General features: G+C 40.1%; 2 protein-coding genes across 10 annotated transcripts in view; both read left to right on the plus strand.

The window, feature by feature from the left end:
* Positions 1–8,091, plus strand: part of dom (domino helicase) — a 115,121-nt gene extending 107,030 nt beyond the window's left edge. For 8 of the 9 annotated variants that reach the window (XM_071658723.1, XM_071658724.1, XM_071658725.1 and 5 more), the window contains 5 exons: positions 1–32; positions 2,021–2,239; positions 2,471–2,704; positions 4,162–4,329; positions 4,475–8,091. The exon at positions 1–32 is cut by the window's left edge and continues 133 nt beyond it. In XM_071658723.1, the coding sequence (XP_071514824.1) occupies positions 1–32; positions 2,021–2,239; positions 2,471–2,704; positions 4,162–4,329; positions 4,475–4,789 (968 nt within the window). In that variant the 3' untranslated portion in view covers positions 4,790–8,091. The remainder of the gene's footprint in view (positions 33–2,020; positions 2,240–2,470; positions 2,705–4,161; positions 4,330–4,474) is intronic. The other variant, XM_071658726.1, reaches the window with a different exon arrangement.
* Positions 8,092–13,093: 5,002 nt separating this feature from the next.
* Positions 13,094–21,109, plus strand: part of Madm (MLF1-adaptor molecule) — a 159,297-nt gene continuing 151,281 nt past the window's right edge. Inside the window, exon 1 of the mRNA XM_071658887.1 lies at positions 13,094–13,319. Within this exon, the coding sequence (XP_071514988.1) occupies positions 13,191–13,319 (129 nt within the window). The 5' untranslated portion in view covers positions 13,094–13,190. The remainder of the gene's footprint in view (positions 13,320–21,109) is intronic.

The following is a 21,109-nucleotide window of genomic DNA, read 5'->3' on the forward strand; positions in this document are numbered from 1 at the left end:
AGCAGCTTAGTAAATCTGGACAAGTGTCTCAGGTGAATGCTATTTTACTTTGCAATACTTTATTTGCATATCATTTAAAAAGATGACACAGTAATTCAAACTAAGTGTGACTTTGTTCCTAAAACCCAAAATTAATTTTATCTTTTTTGTGATGTACAGCATATTTTATGTTGTGCGATTATAGAAAGCCTAATCCCATATGTGTGTATATACATATATGGTTTGGTCACATGGAGAGAATGAGTGAGGAAAGATTGACCAAGAGGATATATTTGTCAGAGGTGGAGGGAATGAGGAGAAGTGGGAGACCAAATTGGAGGTGGAAACATGGAGTGAAAAAGATTTTGAGTGATCGGGGCCTGAACATGCAGGAGGGTGAAAGGCATGCAAGGAACAGAGTGAATTGGAACGATGTGGTATACCGGGGTCGACGTGCTGTCAATGGATTGAACCAGGGCATGTGAAGCGTCTGGGGTAAACCATGGAAAGTTCTGTGGGGCCTGGATGTGGAAAGGGAGCCGTGGTTTCGGTGCATTATTACATGACAGCTAGAGACTGAGTGTGAACGAATGGGGCCTTTGTTGTCTTTTCCTAGTGCTACCTCGCACACATGAGGGGGAAGGGGGTTGTTATTCCATGTGTGGTGAGGTGGCAATGGGAATGAATAAAGGCAGACTATGAATTATGTACATGTGTATATATGTATATGTCTGTGTGTGTATATATATGTGTACATTGAGATGTATAGGTATGTATATTTGCGTGTGTGGACGTGTATGTATATACATGTGTATGTGGGTGGGTTGGGCCATTCTTTTGTCTGTTTCCTTGCGCTACCTCGCTAACGCGGGAGACAGCGACAAAGCAAAATAAATAAATAAATAAATATATATATATATATATATATATATATATATATATATATATATATATATATATATATTTTTTACATAGGAACACTAAAAACCAGAATTACCAGGAAGGAGAACACAAGAGTTTCAAACAAATTTTAGTAGGTAGTAGTTGGCAGGCAGCCAGCGACCAGGGAATTATGTTACCAATACTACCCGCCTTGGTATTGGGAAGGCCAGTGACAATTGCTTAGTGAGCCAGCACTTCAGTGAGTGTCAAGTTGCTTTCCTTTGACCCAGGTAGCTGTCTTTCTTCTTCACCCACGTGTGGACTGCTGGCATTCTGTCCATAAGCGTACAGTCTCTCCTTGTCAGACATGACACTTGACAAACCCTTAACTTACACAACTCATTCTTCATAACTAGATTTTTCTGCAGTGAGTGCTGTGCACAAGCCCTGCCTTTTGGCAGAATGTTAGGAGCAATAGATTGTAGTAGTAGTTAGGAACATTAGACAGAAGTATTAGGTAGAAACATTTTGTAGTAGTGGGTAGGAACATTAGGTTGAAGTGGTAGGTTGGAAAATTAGGTAGACACATTTGGTACCAATAGGTAGTGGGAACATTCGGTAGAAGCCTCTGAAAATACTGTGCTGGAGTTGCCCTTTACCAGCAGCATGCTAAAGGTGAGGCACTAAAGGCTAAGAAGTGACACTTGAGTTCACCACCTATTGAGACGCTTTTGCTGAGAGTTCCCAGAGGGAACAGGCATCAGAAGTTAAGTTACAGGAGATATAGCAATGGTCTGAGGGTATCATGTAAAGGTCTGAACAGACAAGTAGAAATGTTGGTGTATATGAATAAAAGGATTAATTAATATAATTTTTTTAAGTATGTATTAGATGCAGAGAGTAAGTGTTTGTGGAAAGTGAATGTGTACTAGACAAGTCTAGGAGACTGGGTGATGAAGGAGGAAAAAGAATCTCCTGTATAGTGATAAGCAGCTCCTCAGATAGTGGATAATTCTTATGAATATTTTTACCATGTAATTTTATTTTCATTCCTGTTGTGATATTCCATCTGATGGCTGTGAACAGGCTGTGCATATCCAAGTTACTGGCTCATTTCATCATTGACATAATCATAATTTGCTTTTTATATTTTGTGCAGGTACAAGTGCCCTCAGCACAATTGTTAGCTGGACTTCAAGTGCAGGGTGGTGTAAGTGGGGGAGGTACGCCAGTGGCCACATTAGTCAAGACTGTCAGTGCTCCCAGTACTTTGGTTCACACACCAACTACTCTTCCTGTGTCAGCTATTAACGTGACACTCCCTCAAGCCAGAGTCACCACTGCAGCTACCGTTGCCAAGGCTGCCACCACCCAGCAGGTTGGTTGCTCAAACACAAAGGTAGGAGAAACTTGCAGAAATGAAGAAACCAGTGAGGTGGCTTGTATTTGTCTTGGCACTGAGTCAATAAAAAAGTGTTGAATTAATGTAACTGTTGTGATATGTATGAAAAATAAGTATGTATTGTATTTTTATATTTTATCTTATTTTTGCTTCAGAGTCTTTGCTAGCAATGATTCTGAAACTGCTGTTGGTATATTTTCTTTTCAGACGGTACGAAATATTCCTTTTACACCACAGCTGTTAGCAAAGCAGAGATCTTTGATGGGAGTTAAAGGTACTGTTGGGCTACAGTTAGGTAGTAAAGCTGTCGGCAGTACTGGACTGAACACAGTGCAGATAGTGCAAGGTGGAGGTCAGAAGCAAATGTCCCATGTAACAGTGCAGCAGATACAGCAAGTATTTAAACAGGTGCCTCCACAGACCATTCAACACATTACTCAGGTTTGTAAAACCACTAGATTTCAGTTATAAATATCTGTGGCTTGTCTTCATCTGTTCCATGGCACTATCTCACTAACACAAGAAACAGTCGACATGAATGAAAGAGAGAGAAAAAACAAATGTGGCCTTTTTTTTTGTCTTTTTTTCTGGGGCTACCTCGCTGATGCAGCGGTGGCAATGCTGTTTCTTGTGATGCAGGGTGGCACTACAATGGATGAAGGCATGCAAGCATGAATGTGAACATTTGTATGTATGTATGTCTGTATATGTTGATATGTATATGAGCATATATGGGTGTTTATGTATATATATGTGTATATGTGGATGGGCCATTCAGACGAAGAACGACCCTTCCACTCGTATACATGTATGTATATACATAAATGCACTTACATGTACATATGCATACACATATACATATACATATACATATACATACACAAACAAATACATATATACACATGTATATGTGACAGCTAGTGTGTGGATTTGATTGGATGCAGCTTTACCTCTTGCCCTTGGAGTTTCTTCTGTCTTTATAGGGCTTCTGCATCTCTTTGGATGCCTGCCACATCCACCAGGTCATAAAGCATACAGTAGAGATGTTTTATGTGTTTCTGTGTTATGAAAATGCTGGATGATTGAGCAGTAAGTGTTTGATACTTTCTCCATTATAGTTGCATTGTGGGCATGAAGAGTCTTGGGATAAGATGAATTGGTGTTTTTTCCATTGTAGGTAAAGGTGATGTCCAGGGTGCAGATGGGAAAGTGTGACTTGTGTTTATCAGTGGATTGTGGTTTCAGATGGGTGTATATCTGGTGTGGTGATATTTAAGATTGAGTAGGGGGGGACAGTTGTTAAGGCCTTGTCTAGTCATTTGAATGTATATTTGTTTTTAAAGGGTTTTGTTTGTTGGGGTTGGAAAGATCTGTGAGTAAAGGTTTCTAAAGGTAAGTTTTTTCATTTTACTTGAGGGTTGGTTGTTAGTTATGGAGTGGTTTGTATGGGAGGGGTTTAATGCTTTTGCAAACAATGGAGTATCAAGCATGTTGAGGTGAGAATGTGTTAGGTGGATCTTTGTTTCATTGCATAGATGGTGAGTGTTAGTGGTTGTTGGGCAGCTAGTGATTGTTTTGACTGCTCTTGTTTGGTGTGGTATGCAGCTTTGTTATACTATATTTATTGTAGAGTGGGTGGATGACCAGGCAGGTAAAATGTAGTTTAAGGCTGAGCATATGAATTATTTTTCACTATTTAGGTGTTTTTCATGGTCATCGTCTGTATTTTGAACTATTTGTTTTGTTACCTCATTGGATTATTCATAGGTCACTTGAGCATTAGTCCATATTGCTCACTTTTGTGTGAATACACAGATATGCTTCTCAGCCTTTTCTGTAAAGATGTACAATGTATATGGTGGTGTTTATTGTGAATAATGTTTTCTGTTTTTGTACAGGGTGGTACTGTGAGTGGAACAGTTGTTGGGAAAGCAGTAGGGAGCAGTGTAGCAGGCACAAGTGTTACTGCCTCAGGCACCCAAGGGATCAGTACCTCTCACACCACCAAGCTGGTGCCTATGACCATTGCTTCTCACCAACCGCAGCCCATCAAACAAACCATCCAGGTAACTCATAACTCATTTTGTTGCTGTACTCTAAAATAATGAGATGTGGTCATTGGAAATTATTTTCTAGGAAGAAACTAAAAGTAAATGGGTTAATTTTTCTCAATAATGAAGGTTGATTTATTGCTTTCGTATACTATTACAGGTAGTGTCAGCTGGGTCTACAGTGGTTGGTGGAGGCTCAGCAATACGTGTGAGTGCTGGAGAACGGTCATCTCCATCAGCTTTAGCTTTATCGGCTGGAACGGTCAAAGTGACCAACCCTACTATTCTCTCTCTTCAGGGCCAGCCAATGTCTGTGGCTGTTAGAACTCCCACACAGAGTCCTGTCAGAATACAGACATCAGCCCTCCAGACACAGCAGACAACACAGACCCAACAGCAACAGCAGCAGCAGCAGTCACAGCAACAACAACAGACCCAACAACAGGGGCAGCAGCAAAGTGGTATTGGACAGTAAATGCAAATATGGAAAACTGTTATCTGCATTACAGTGATATGAGATATGCTATTGTTTTATAAAGAGATGTAAATGTTTTTCACTTTATTCAGTTTGGATAGATTGTATTTATATTTTTCCTTTTTTAATAAATAAATTGTTTCCCACTAGACAGTGGGCAAGTTTTATACTTATCCAGGTTCAGGATGGATTCAAAGGATGTACCGTAAATACATTTACAGCCAACACAGACATCAGGTTTAAGCTCCTTAGTTGCTACATTTTTGTTCAAGACTGAAACTTATTTTCTTATTATCATTGTTGATATTATTATCATTATCATAATTATTTTATTATCATTATTATTATTATTATTATTATTATTATTTATTATTTTTCATAACTGTCTGCCATTCCCCGGGTTATTAAAGCAACATTAGGAAACAGACAAAAATTGGCCTCATTTGTTCACCATACTTGCGCAAGAGAAGTGTGGGACATGTGGTTGATGCATTACACATGACAATGACAGAATAAATGTGAGATTGAGGCTGTTTTTCATCAGTTCGTGGCACGACTTTGGTAATACAGGCAACAGCAAACAATTGAAAAAATAAATTAGTATCATCATCATTTGTTATTATTATTTTTTTTCATATTGCTTTTTCTTTTCTTTCAAACTATTCGCCATTTCCCGCATTAGCGAGGTTGCGTTAAGAACAGAGGACTGGGCCTTTGAGGGAATATCCTCACCTGGCCCCCTTCTCTGTTTCCCACATTAGCAAGGTTGTGTCACAAAGAGAGGCATGTGCCTTAAAGGAAAAATCCTCATGTGGCCCATCTCTCTGTTCCTTCTTTTGGAAAAGTAAAAGCTAGAGGGAAGGATTTCCAGCCTCCTTTCCCCCAACTCCCACCCATTTTAGTTGCTTTTACGACATTCAGGGAATATGTGGGAAGTATTCTTTTTCCCCTATTATTATTATTTTGATGATGATAATAAGATAAAAATAGTTATTACTGTTATTGATGATATTGTATTTTTATTTGGACTTTTTTCTTTTTCGGTATGTAGCACCAGGGATAGGCAAAACAATGGTTTTATTTGCTCATATGCTCCCGTCAACTCTAGCCATTGTCTATATTGTTGTTGTTGAAATTAGCTAGGTTTTTCAGCATATGTATATGACCCAAGTTGAGGTGCCTGATAATAGGTAGAATGCATGTAATAGTGCTCATACATAAAAGTATACCGGGGTTGACGTGCTGTCAGTGGATTGAAGCAGGGCATGTGAAGCGTCTGGGGTAAACCATGGAAAGCTGTGTAGGTATGTATATTTGCGTGTGTGGACGTATGTATATACATGTGTATGGGGGGGGGTTGGGCCATTTCTTTCGTCTGTTTCCTTGCGCTACCTCGCAAACGCGGGAGACAGCGACAAAGTATAATAAATATATAAAAAATATACATAAAAGTAAGAGGAACAAATGTGAATGCTTGAATTACACAAGTCTGTTGAGTATACTAGGTAAGGTATATGGAAGGCAGGGGTAATGCACAGAGTTTGACTGATTAGGAGCAATATGACATCAGGAATAGTAGAGAATGTTTGGACTGAGCATTTGCTTTCAAGAATTTATGTGAAAATTACTTGGAGAAAGAGGAATTTGTATGTGACATCTGTGAAGCTGGAGAAAGTTTAGGATAGGGCTGACAGAGAGGCCATATGAAAGATGATATGAATATAGAGTGTGGGAAGAAAGTTACTTAATTCAGTGAGGAGTTTTGACTGGGAGAGTAAGACATGTGTGTAAATAGGAAGGATGGTGATTGGTGCCAGGTGAAGGTGAGTCTGCCTCACTGTCAAGTGTGTGTGATGCGACTTGGAGCAGTGGTGGGTTTACAGTATGCTGGGGGTAGGGAGTTTGATGCTGTTTGCAGATGACACAGCTGTCATGACAGACTCAAGAGACAAACTCCAGAAGTTAGTGTCAGAATTTAAGAGGTGTGCTTGAGATGAGGAAGTTGGGAGTTAATGAGAACCAAAGTAAGGTGATGTGGTGGTGGTGGTGTGTGTGTGTAGGGGGGGGGTTAGTTTGAGTATAAATTTGAGTGGAGAAGATTTAGAGGAAGTGGAGCGCTTTAGGTATCATGTATTGGACTTGGCAGCAGATTGAGCCATGGGGGTTAAAGTGAGTCATAGGATAGGAAAAGGGGCTAAGGTCCTGGATGCATTAAGGGTTGTTTGCAAAGGGAGGTCATTGTCTGTTTGATCTGAGATTATGATTTAAAATTATGATAGTCCCAGTTGTATTGCATTAATGTGATTTTCAGGCACTGAATACAAAAGTATGGTAAAAGGTGGATGTGTTGGCAATAAATACCTGAGGTCAGTGATATTGTGTGAGGCAGACTGATTGTGTAAGATTAAGATGTAGTCGTCAGCACGGTTTGAAAAAGAGAGCTGACCAGGGTGTGCTGAAACAGTTTGGACACATGTAGAGGATGATTGAAGAAAGCTTGATTACTCTTGTCAGAAGTGTAAAGAACAAGGGGGAAGTGTAGATTGGGAAGGAGTTAGAAGGATGGAAGGAAGAAGCTTTGAGGTATTGTGGGCCGAATGTTCATGCATGGAAGAGAATTAATTGGATCAGTGTGGAACATATGATGCTATGTGCTGTCAGTGGGCTGAACTAAGACTTATGAAACAAACATGGGAAACCATGGAATAATTTGTGGAACATGACTGACTAGTTGGTGGTCTGTGGTTTCTGGGCATTATACATATTAGTTTGAGAGTGGATATGAGCAAATGAGTCTGTTGTTCATCTGTTCGTGCGGCCACCTTGCTAAGGCAGAAAATGTTAAACATAAAGGAAAAGAAAAATTATCATGATTATCATTTTTATAATTTTTTTCCTTTTAATCTCATTCCCATTCCCTCCTATTATTAATGTTTTATTATAATGATTATATGTTTTTTGTCTCCAGGGAATTTTCTTACTCAGTACCCCATTGCATTTATAATTCAGGAACACTTGATATGAATAGATACCGGCTTGATTCATTTATTTCAGCAGAGGGTGTAATTCAGCCAACCTGGACCCAAGTATGACATGCTCCTCATGCAAAAACTTCCACATAAGTGCTAGTGGAAAAAGTGGACTTATTTAAGAACATAATCATAGTGTATTGAAAATTCTTGTAATGATACTGAAATGAAAACTTTTGTATGTAAATATTTGAAAAGAAGTTTTCAGTACATGAGAAGGCAATATTTAAATGCCATTGTTCCGAGGCTGAGGATAGTAAAATTTCAAGCTTCTGTGTTGTTCTTATATCCATGAATAAGTATTTCATACTATCACATTTTCACTCAATTGTTTTGTAACTGGCATTTAGTCAAGAAACCTGCTAGCTCATATGTATCTATTTCTTTTTCTAAAGTCTTTTCCATTTCCCTACTTATTGATATAGTGCCAGGAACAGTTGACTATGCCTTAGAGGAAAATTTTTACTCATAAGTCCTTCCTCTGTTCCTTCTTTTGAAAAGCAGAAGTGCAGAATGGGAGGCTTTGTGGCTATCATTTGCCACCCATCTTAATGCCTTCTCCAAAACGCAGGAGATACTCAGGTAGTTTTTTCTCCTGTTTACCCAGAGAGGTAGCACTAGGAACATACAAAGAAATGGCTTCACTTACACACATCCACTTTCTGTCTGTCTTGTCTAATACAGTGAAACCAGCTCTCATTGAACTTCCCATAGTTTCCCCTGACTATGTCATATTCCCTGGTTTAGTTCATTGATGGCATATCATTCCCTATATACTCACTTCATTCCAAAGCTCTATCCCTTGCACATCTTACTGCTTCTGCAGTGTCTCTCTCAAAGCTGCTCTCAGCATATGGTAACAGCTCAACTCCCAGACCCATCCACTCCCAACAGACTGCATACCTGCTACTCTCTCCAAGACCTTTGCTTTTACCTCCCTCACCACACCATCCATAAACAGATTAAACAGCCATGGTGACACAGCCCCACCCTTCACTTGAACCACTCCTCTTATCCCACCTGCATTCCTCCCAGACCATATATTCACAAAAACTTCCAAAGAGCATTCCTGTCAACCCTATTGTATACTTTCTCCATAAATGATACATGCAGGTCCTTCTGTTTCTCTAATTATTTCTCACATTTTTCAAAGCAGATACCTGATACACACATCCTCCATCTCTCCAGAAGCCCCATTGTTCCTCCTGAGTCAGAAACCCAATTACCTCTTCTCTTTTCACCAAACCATTTTCCATGGCTCTTTTGTCGTATCCTATGTCCAAAAAAATCCAAATTTGCCACCTTATCACCACACATTTATCACCCCTTCAAAATTTTCATTCTATCTCTTCTACACTTTATTTATCATTTACCAGTTCCCATTTGCCCTCTTCATCAATGTTCCCATTTGTTTTCTTGTTTTTTTTAGAATGTTATTGTTCTTTTAAAACATTTTCATACTCTGGGGTTTGCTGATATTTCCTCTTGATTATGATGAAACTTGCAGACCTTAGCCAGGACAGTAGCTACACTAAGGCACTTTTTACATATCCTTGACCAAATGTATGACGAAGTTCTCTTTGAGAGAAAAGTCTACCAATCACTTGGAATAAACTTAAGAAGGACATAGTGAATGCTGACAATATAGAAAGGATTAAAAGGCTACTTGCCCAGAAGGTTCAGGTGACAGGGCTCAACAAGTCTAGACACCCCTCAACCACAGGCCATCTTCCACAAGCAAAAAGGAAATAGAAGGATATTGCAAAGAGAGTGCTCAAGGTTTGATATACACAAGGTGGACTTACATGCCAATAAAATCTGCAACAATAGAGGACTGTCTTTGACTCGTGTATAAATTGTAGCCAGCCAGTGGACAAGGTTCCTAACATCCTCCTGCAGTACAACGATCAATGTTACCTGAATTGTTCCAACCTCAAGAACTTCCAACAGCCAGGTCTTAACCCATACCTTACCTGGATTGAAGACATATCTGCAACTCTTTAACATTAAACAAAACAAGAGGCTGTAGGCCATCATGACAGAAATGTTGAACTGTTACCAGGAACCATCACACACCCTATCAAGTTTGGTTCTAGACAGCAGTCGACCACGGAAGTACTACACTCCTGACCCATGAGTGTTGATACCTGGAACCATCTTACACCTTCCAATGTCAGTAGGTTGTAGACAGTCACCGCCCAGGGATGTCGGGATTATTGGTGTACTCATTAAATTTATGCCTCAGGGCTAGAGATTCTTTAACCACACACTTGTACCTCGTTTTTCTCATAACTTGTTCTTACCATTTTATACCTTGTCAGTGACTTCATCCTTTGTCATAAAAGAAAAATGTTCACAAATGTTCTTGAAAAGGCGTTAGGTTAAATGGAGATTTCATTGTTATTGAAGGTAGGTAATCAAAAGTGATGCTTAACAAGGATGGTAGTGGGAAAACTGAAGGAGATAAGAATCAAGGGAGAGAAATTGGGGAGTATTGAGAAATGTGGTGAATAGGAAGGAACTTGCATTATGGATGTGAAAACCGTAGTTTTCTTCAGTCTAGATAGATAGAAAATGGGTGCTACTGAGATGGGTAACTTGACAGTATAAGTGGAATTAATATGTAGAGTAACAAAGCGCGTGCATGACCATATATATATATATATATATATATATATATATATGTGTGTGTGTATAGTTACAACGCGGGTGAAAAGTCATCTTTAGCAAGGCTGTATCATCTTCAGTGCGGCCTCATCAAAAATTTACGCCAGAGTAATACATCCTGTCCCAGCTACATAGTGTAGTGCAGCCTTGTGTGTGCAAGAGGCACAAGATGATTATAAGAGAGGGGATCCTTGAATAACTAAAGAATTAAAAAAAAAAAAAAGTTTTGAGTGGAGGCAGGGCTCAATGGTTTGAGAGGCGCTAAAAGTGAGAAAATCCCATTTTCTCTAAAATGCATCAGATCCTGATAGCACAGTAGGTCGGAGGGATGAAAATGAAATCCAAAATTCCTTAGATTTTCCCAAGTCCCTATTGTTGGGGAGCTCTGAAAGTAAAAAGACCCGACACCCTTGAATCCTCATTACTTTCATAAAATTCCCCAAAAAATCAATGTGTAAAACTAATGTAGATTCATTCAGAAACATAGACTTTGTTTCCTTCACATGGTTTTATTGCATTTTTCAAAGATCTGCCACGAAGGCAAAACAAATTTAGCCCTAAGGTCCTCAACTCCTGAATATATATATATATATATATATATATATATATATATATATATATATATATATATATATATATTGCAATAAGGTCACAGTGATGCGCGTAAGCTAATATTTTCTGATAACCCCGAGGGAAAATGACGTCTCGGGTGCACTTTCGTGCATTACATCTTCAAGGGAGAAGATATAATACACAAAAATAAATGCATTAGGGATCTATCGTGTTCCATTTCTTTCGTGGTTATCAGCAATAGAATTATATATATATATATATATATATATATATATATATATATATATATATATATATATATATATATATATATATATATATTATATATATATATATATTTATATATATTTGAGAGAGAGAGAGAGAATGTCTACCTACCTGCGAGTACCTACGACAGCACTTAGCCAAAATCGCTGAGCTAGCGCGTAGCACTCGCCGCAGGAAAATGTACCATAGGTAGGAAGAACGTATCGTAGGAGTTTGGTGGTGTCAAGTGTTATGCATAAGGAGAAATTGTATGAGTGTGGACTGAAAGCCAGCTGTTCACGTGTGGGTGAGGCAGAAAGTAAGGACACCTTACCTGGGACATAGGAGTGGCACATGACAGCCATTAAAGTGATAGATTAATGGACAACCGTCACTAACCTTCTCATCACCAAGGCGGGTATGACTGGTCATATATAGCCTCTAGATCGGCGGCTGCCTTCCACCCATTACAGAGGCAGTGTGTACCTTCCGAAGACGAGATTCTTAACAAAAGACACGTCTAGTGCGTAGTGCTCACCGCTGGAAAGTCGAGGCGTTAAGAAGAACAAGTGTTGTGACCTACCTGTTGTCAAGTATGAGACTGTATGTGGACTGAATGCCAGCAACCTCCGTGGGATTGAGAGAGAATGACCAGACAGAAACCTGGACCAATGACGGGACCTTGACAGCCACTGGAGCGCTGGTTCAAGTGCACGGCTGTCACCAACGTTCACGATACCCAGGCGGTGTCATCCACCAGTCATACAACCTGATGAAGCATTTAATTACCTCATATGATGATGCATCACAGTCTGTGTACGCTATTCATGGAACCTAGTTTTATCTCACATCATCTCCGTTTTGGTACCAATTAGCGTGGTCCTGCTTTGAAAATTAAAGGATAGAAATTGTTAATCCTTCCTATCAGTATAGATAAGAATTTAATGATTTTTACAATGTCAAAACAGAACATTTACATCCTAGGAGACCGAGATTAGTAGATTTTTTTTTTTTGCAGGAAGACACTACCAAGAGCAATATTCAAGAAGAGAATTACACTGTTCATTTCAAGCCTATGATGTAGACAAGAGTTTTGCTCAGATTTATAATGCGGACACAGTGGACATGCACCCTGTGACCCACGTCTATGGCGACAGCCTTGGGTACTACCGTATGTCTGCTATAGTACATCTTTGGCCCAGAAAAAAATAGTTCTACATTACTGCATAATAGTACACTAATCACAAGCTTTGATATTTATCATCATTGAGTCTCCTTATCATTCAATGATTACGATGAGTGATTTTATTACTCCATGACCCGTTTCGAGGCATGAGTGAACAAATGATACGTGTAGTGAGTGATGATGTAGGACAACTTCCCCTTTAGTCTCGGAGATAAGAACGTAGGAAGAAGGAAAATAATCGTGAAATTGATCTTAATCTGTTATGCGGTATTTAAGATGATGTATCAAAAGTCTCCTTTAATTTGTTACTTGCCTTAAAAGCCGATATTATTACCTCTGCCAATATGCCGGTAAGTAGGATTCTAGTTCCCTTTTAACGAAATGAATACTCACGAATCAAGATATGCACAAACCTGCATATGACAACGCATAAGTATACATTTGCATGTATGCTAACACATACACACTTCTATTTTCAATATTCCTAAAATATAACAAAGAAAATAAATGAGCACGACACCATTACCTGAAACGTACGATAACCTGACTGTGGCGGAATGGCAACACTGGCAGCCCTGCACCCAGGGTCTTCCGTTCAGTGTTTAGTTGTGGACGACAGTGTGTGGATGTGCGTCATGTATTGAGTGTAGCGTGGATCATTTTGTGCTCCTTATAACGGTCTAAATCTCTCGCGTTCATTATGACGGGGAGTAAGAATGGTAATGAGACCGAAACTAAATCGCCTAGAGAAAGTGGCGAGGACAGTGAGGATGAAAGTGAAATTTTAGAGGAGAGTCCGTGTGGAAGATGGTCCAAACGGCGACAGGAGGTAGGTAAAATACTGTTGTACGGCACGTTAGAAAACCCCACTGTTATGCCACTTTGTCAGCCAGGGATTGGTCATACACATCGATTGCAGTCGTGTGAAGGTGATACTTAACGTTCGTGGGCATATGAAAGGTCTAGGTATAGATTTGGTAGGAAACTTTGATCGTATGTCCGCCCGGCAGTGGCATGACGCATGCCAGGGTGGCCAACCTCGGCCCAAGTCTGTCTGGATCTGAAAAACCCTCCCATTCTGCGGGAATAACACAAATCCTTCATCAAAAATTAGACCCTGTTCCTGTAAAGCCATTCGCATAGTTACAACGGTTTTCCTAAAAGAGGAGTGGATGAGCGGGACGTAGAGAGCTAGGATGTTAGCATGTGGTACTCTAGCTTCTGCTGCTGCCTCTATGTGTTGTGGCTGCTGTTAGCTGCTGTTTGCCGCTGTTATGACAGTTGCTGTATACCTCTGTACCTCATGAAATGTGAATTTTACTTATTGTAGTTCTCTGCTGGTTTTTGATAGCACGTATTCGACGACAAGCAGCAATATCAAATTTTTATGGATCCTTGTTGTGTACCTCAGTTAGGGATATAAGGACCATATTCTTGAGTGTGTCGGCGGTATCTTCTTAATATCTATTGTGTGGAGAAGGATGTGGATGTTGACTCACCCTCAGAACATTCTGATCAGCATTACGAAGTATTGATTATTCCTGTAAAAAGAGCTGTTATCATTTGTTTTGCGTTTTTATTTGGTGTGGTTCAGAAGACTTTAAGATTTTGGTGTGGAGGCGGTAGAATAGTCTTGAATTAGAGAATTATGTTGCTGGTTTTGAGTGTCGTATAACTAGCTGTCTAAGTAATGTCTCATATGGCAAAGTAAATATGCTCTTCCCTATGTTTTTGATAGGTTTAAAGCTCCGCAGTTGGAAGTAGTGCCTAAGCATCCCTTTTGTTTCCCGTTGTGTCCTGTAAATTATAGGAATCGTTACCGACTGTATTTTTTCGGTATATATTTTTTCCCACTCTATTAGGATTTTTTTTCTTAACATTTACCCTGAAGAATATTGAACGAGGGTGCCACACATTCTTCTATTTCCCGTTGCGTTGAGGGAGAAGCATTCCATTAGTATGCTAGTCATTGTCCTGCCCCACACCGAGCTGGTGGCGGTGAAGGTGAGACGTGAAGCCCCAGTCAGTACCACACCCCCGCACTCCCGTCTACGCTCACCAGTTACAGGCTTAGGATTTATTTGATGACAGCAAAGCTGGTTTCAGATTTCCGTCCTGTGAACAAGAATATAAATCGCCAGATGTCAAACGTTCGACATAGGCGGCTCGGTTAGGTTGTGCAGTTCTAGCTAGATGATAATGATACAATAACCTAGCTGATTCCTGGTGAGATTTTCCACTTCTTTTTTTAAGAATCCTAAATTGAATTTTTTCTTTCAGTATGAGATGTGGATGATTTCACTTATTCGCAGGGGAAAGAAGACAATAATACCGTTGGCGTACACAGTTATGTACAGAATTCGATCTTACAGATCGAGTAGTCATACAGAGTTATGCAAAGACAATCTGATGTCATGGAAACACGTAGAAAAAAAATAACATGAGAAAGATTCTATGAAATAGTGCGAAAACGCCTGCTTGAACACACACCTGCAAAGACCTGAGGCATAGTGAGAGGTTGTAAACGACAGATTTGCCCTCCATGGACACGTTTCTAAATCAGATGGATGACGTCGACAGTAAGCATTTCCTGGTGAGGTGCAATGACTAATCAAAGGTCATTACAAGAGAGGTAAGAAGATTCTTAGAAAGGACGTGAGGAAGTACACTTTTATTGTTACCAAGCGTGGTGGTTAAGAATAAACTGCCGGGTTCTGTAAGTGGCAAATGTAAAAGTCTGCAGAATTAAAGGAAGAAATTAAATCGGAAAGAAATATAGAGATGGGGCCTCTCAGATGTAGAAATTTCTCATAGCACAGCACTAATTGATGATACTCGCATTTAGATACATTAATACAGTTGCATGCATGGAAACGTTTACACTCATAGAATCGCGAGAAAATATGTACTTTACACAAGGAAACATTACAAATGAACAACGCAGGTTCGAACATGTATGAAGATAAAACCACAAGCCTTGAAGAATTGTGGTTTCAGCTTCAAACGTTACAAATCTACACATGAACTCTACACGCACATATATAGAAACATTAGGAAGCATTGATATTTTGCATGGAAATATATTTTGGGAAAATGCGTGTTGAGACTCTCAAGATATGACTCCATCCCGTATATACACAAGCCGTAACTCTACTTCTAAGATGTCCAGATATGTATTACCTGCAATTAGACCCAGATTAGAGAGTATATTTTCAGGGTTTTGAGTGTATTTGACTGGAGATTTTCATACATTTTAGACAGGCAAGAATGGATCATTTAGAGGGCGGGAAACTAAAACTGAAAAGAGAAGCAGTTTTCCTTTTTTTAGTACGGCAGTAGAGTGGTGGATGAAAGAGCAAGCTGAACAGGAAAAAAGAAAGCTGAGCGATAAAAAGCTTAAAAAAAGGTCTAGAGATTAAGAAATGGGTTTCAAGAGTCTCGTAAAATCTCCCAACGCAGGTGCGTAAGCAGTCAAACACAGGTACAGATATGATGTTGAAAATAGTATCATCCTTTGGGGGCATTGCCCAGTAATAGCTTGGGTTCATTGAGACCAACAGATTCTGTTCCAGTATTCTGCATGGCGCTCACCAGTCAGCAGATCATTTTGCTGGAGTTTTTTTTTTTTTTACTACACCTGCACGATGCGTTTTTACCTAGCCAATGTTAAGTTCCTAGCTTAATTTGTTGTTGAGTAAGGTAAGTTGGACGAACTGGTAGGTGTATAGATAACAAGCATCGACGGAACGCTTAGCTATTTGATAATCTTTCACCGTTGTTACTGGTGGTTAAAACCATCCCCCGCGAACAGCTCCTAGGGATGCGGGAAGAAAAATTGCCAGCCTGACCACTTTTTATGTAATCGGTAGACATGGGCTGTCGTAAATGCAACGACTTTGCTTTGTTTTGCTGGGTGCAAAAGCTGTGTACTTCATATATATATATATATATATATATATATATATATATATATATATATATATATATATATATATAAGCACTCTTCACAACTTTGCTTTTCAAGTATATTTGTGTTTTAGTGTTAATTAAGCTTTTTAAATCCTTCACTGGGCTTTCCATAATCTGTAATTCTTTCCGAGTTATAAACCATGCAGTACTTCGTCACACTCAACATCATTGGAAATTGAGAGTGATTTGTAGTTTTTATTTGGCAGTATTTATTGCCAAAGTTAATCTTGTAGAACCCACAAGGTTGCTTGTAAAAACGATGGGACATCATTAAGCTTGTGAAGAATTGTATTTCTAAACTTTTTGCCCGTGACTCTGAAAATAACATGAAAATAAATAAGGGGACATGGAGTGTGTACTTGATGTACTCACCGTACGAGAAATTTCGCGCCTGAAAGATGATTGTATGTTCCCTTACTGTATATATATTTGATTATTTTACGGGTAGGGTAGGGCAGGATTTTGTAATAAATGCAGAGTTGAGTTTTATTGGTATGTGTAATACCGAGTTGGCGCTTGAAGATGGGGAGTGCCAGCTTGTTGCGAGAGGCTGACTAGAGGTAGGTTGAGGGCTCCCTGATATGTTCCCCCCTGCCTCGCATTTTGTAACCATTTCCAGCCTCTTCTGTTGCTGTACCTCAATACACAGAATGCCTTTATCAACGCCAGTATATCAATAGTATTTTTTTTTTATATCTTTTCGTACGTGTTTATTTTTGCAACATTAACAATTGGATAATGGCATCGTAAGGGAGCGTTATCAAGAGTGTCAGCTCCCACACCCAGTGTGTGGGTTGTGGGAGGATTATGCCTCCAGGAAAGTTGGAGGAGTTGTATGCAAGAATGCGGCCGTCGGTCGGGCGGGTGGAAATTTTCCTAACAATCCATCCCAGGTTGAGACGTATATAAGGTAATGTTTTTTTTTTATGCAGGTCTTTCTTTGTCATATGGTGGGGAGAATGAGAACTGGCTGGATAGCTAGTGGAGGACGGTCCCCTTTCCCCCTTCGTTTATTGAGTGCTAGAAGGGAGTGAATGTACACTGAAGCTGAAGGATTTTCTTTGAAGTTTCATGCGCGTGGTCGTCGTTTATGGAATTATTTTGTAGTTTTATCGTGATGTAAGTCTGTTAGGGAATTTCATGTGCCAGCCTGTCAGTCCCAGATGTTTATCCTTTCTTAATCTAGCGTTCCCGCCAGTCTGCTCCGTCTGTCGGCATTGAGGGTAAATTCGCCGAGCCCACCGTGCCAGTAACTGCACTGACTGTAGCTGCGTTAATATATATATATATATATATATATATATATATATATATATATTATATATATATATATATATATATATTTCTTTTCATGCATTATAGTTTCCCGCGTTAGCGAGGTAACTTTAGGAACATACGAAGAAAAGGCCTCAGTCGCTTAGATCCATTCTGTATCTGTGTAATGCTCCGAAACCAGAGTCTCCATCCACAACCAGGTCCCACAGATTATTGTGTGTTTAACCCCGGCTGCTTCATATGCCGCGGTTCAGTCTATTGACAGCACATCGCCCCTTGTGTACCACATCGCTTCAATTCATCACGTAGGGTGCAGCCTTTAAATATTATATGGAGAAGTGCTACGGGACTCCAGCAGCATGAGGTCACGCCTCAAGTGAAAGTCAGCTTTAGCGATGCTGTAATATCGTCATTTGACGAAATATAGTTCAGTTTTGTCAAAGAACTTGCTTCAAAGGAGACTTTCTCCCACGTTCTGCCCATGCCATCGAGTGTAGCGCAGCCTTGGGTTGCAAGAACTAGAAGAGGGGTCATGGTGTAACGCAAGGACCCTTTCAGAAAGAGGTTCTTGGATGATAATGAATATTTATATGGGGATGCTTTTCTTAACATGACATATGAATATTGAAGTTTCTTTGCTGCTGCTGCAACCTTTAGGTAATTTAGTGTGTATGTATGTGTGTGTGTGGTACAGGTACCGCCGGATGCTAAGTAACTTAATAGTTTGAAGAAGCAGATGGAGATGAGTGTGAAAACGAAGCTGTTGTTAGCCACCTGATTAAGCCAGGAGGCAAGATGAGTGTATGCTACGGTGTTTTGATAGCTCGTGATATATATCGAAATGTGTTCCTTTGGGCATTAGAAATCTTTCGTAGCTCACCTGTGTACTTATGCCTCTCAAAATAGACAGACTTAACATTTACTACTGGTATGTTATCTGACAGGTAGAGTAAGGCTTCAGCACTCTGCTGGCTTATTGGATGAAGCAAACCACCATACGGCCTCTAGTGTGCCTGACCTCGTCTGGGCTGGTAACGTGCAGTTGTCCAGGGGTCGATCTGGTGGGACCTGCAGTTGTATGGTTACGGACATAATCACCTTTGTTTCCTGTCTGGTCCTGGTCGCCTACCCCAAACTCTTGAATATTCATTCTTGGAACCATTTAAAGTGAATATTTACCCAGTGTCATGTTGAGAAAGTAATGAATGCCAGACATATTTATCACGGTTAGCGTTTTGTGTTTTTCATTGTTTTCCATCATCATCATGGTTATGTTTGTCTGTCCGTCACCGGGCCCTGTCTCCCCTCGCCCTCCCGTTACTGCTCATACCCCCAACTCTTCAGTCACTGCTTGTCTGCAGCACCTTGTGACATCCATCCTTTCCCCGTCACTGCTGATCTGCCAGTGATCATCATCCTGTCACTGCTGGTCTCCCGACATCCTTTTCTCACTTCTACGTTAATGCATGTATTATTTTTTTTTTTTTTTACGTGTTGTCATATTCGTATTTCCAAGAGTTCCTGTTAAGAGTAGAAGCTAAGGTCAAAAGGTTACATTTTGTTTGGAATACATATTTCTCGGAAGCACCCCAAACCATTTTGTGTGCCAACTTTCAGAAAGTTGTCTCAAGTGAGCTCAAAAGACATGTGGACAGATATATGTTCCTTGTGGCACGTCAGATGCGCAGTAAAAGTCTGATGTGCCACTGGGATGGAACAGAATCAGATGGCTTTTTGGAATGAACGCAGCCTCATGAACAGGGCGGTACTACCGCCTTGGTTGGATGCACTGGCCTTTGACCTGATCCTTTAGGGTCATCTTAAAGGTTATGCCATAACTCCCAAGTATATGACATACCGTAGATGATTGACCCACTTTGGATTAGATGAAAGCTGTGATATAAAGTTTATTACGTTGCTGGAGATACGAGATAGCGCTGTCTAAAGCACAATGTATTAAAGACATGTAGAATACCTGGTAAATAAACATTCACAAATGTTGCTAAGTCGCTTTGCTGTAGTGCTTTTTTTTTACAGTGGCGGCTTTTGATAGATTATTGACATCATTTTTCCTTAAACAGATGTCACTTCCTGGCAGTCGCAACAAAGCTCTTTGTTCTTAATTTCATCTTAATGATAATGTTACTTGCAATGACATTCCATGGCTACTGGTAAAGCCAAAAGCCTGAGACACACTGTGGATTTTTTTTTTAAAGAAAGCATGTATATTGCTGAGTAATGTCTCTAGTTTTTCGTTGTGCAGCAGTAACTTGAATATCAAGTTAAGATGAAGTCAAAGGGAGTAACTGTAGCTTAATACTGAGTTGATATGAAGCCAAAGGGATATGCACTAGTTAAGATGAGCGCAAACGGCAGGGGTATATAGTTACTCTTTGAAAATCCTGAAAGACATGATTCCCCACCCACACACAGAAGTAGCTTCTTATTGGCGCAAGCATAGAAGACAAGCACAATAGAAGGCACATCGATCATAGAAGGGCCTCGAGAGCATAAAACTTTGCCTGCAGTCACCAGGCACTGTGAGTTGTACTTTAGGAGGAGTTTAATAAGGCCCTGCACAAAGTATTTTCAAATACCAGAGCAGTCAGACTGTGGTGGTCACGTGGGCTTGCGTTGGGCTCGGCCTGAGCTGTCGGGGTTACAAAGACCCCCGAAGTCAACCTCCGGATAGGTTAAGCTTCAGATTCCGAAGATGAGCTGGAACGCAAATGTCCAAGCGCTCGACTCCACTAATATTCGTAGACCACGTTGGATGAGATGCAGATGAGTTAAAATTTTCGACTTGGTCAGACCCATCTCGTGAAGTCACACGTCGATAATTTTATACAGTGACGGTAACATGTGTGTCTGTTGTGGTAATGGGCTGATGAAGATTAATGGAAATTGGGTGTGGTTACAACACATTCATGTATGTTGCGAGAGAGAAAAAAATATTTTTGCTGCGCGTTTCGTTGTGGTAAATACTGCATTACATGCAGTACTTCGAGTGAAGTAATGAATGAAGACTCATTAAGTCAACAGCTTGTTAAGTAGTTATCGGAACTAGGTGAGGGTTAGTCTTTACCTAGATGCGTCAGCCAGTGTCACCCATCTCCGAAACCCACGCAGCCGAAGTTGACATGCTGTAATTTTTTTCCCCCTTGGCTCTTTTTCACCTTCTACCACCGTCACCACGCCTCGTTTTTTTCTCATGTAGATACAGGGGAAAAGGGAGAGAAAGAGATACATGGTAAATACCTACATGTGGCTTTTAAAGCAGCATGGCGCGCCAGGGCAGCATGAGACATTCGGGTACACGTGCACCGGACAGCCGCTCCCACACCCAAATCAATACAGACATGCAGGCTCCGACGA

Source organism: Panulirus ornatus, chromosome 67, assembly GCF_036320965.1.
Source record: "Panulirus ornatus isolate Po-2019 chromosome 67, ASM3632096v1, whole genome shotgun sequence".
NCBI lineage: Eukaryota > Metazoa > Arthropoda > Malacostraca > Decapoda > Palinuridae > Panulirus > Panulirus ornatus.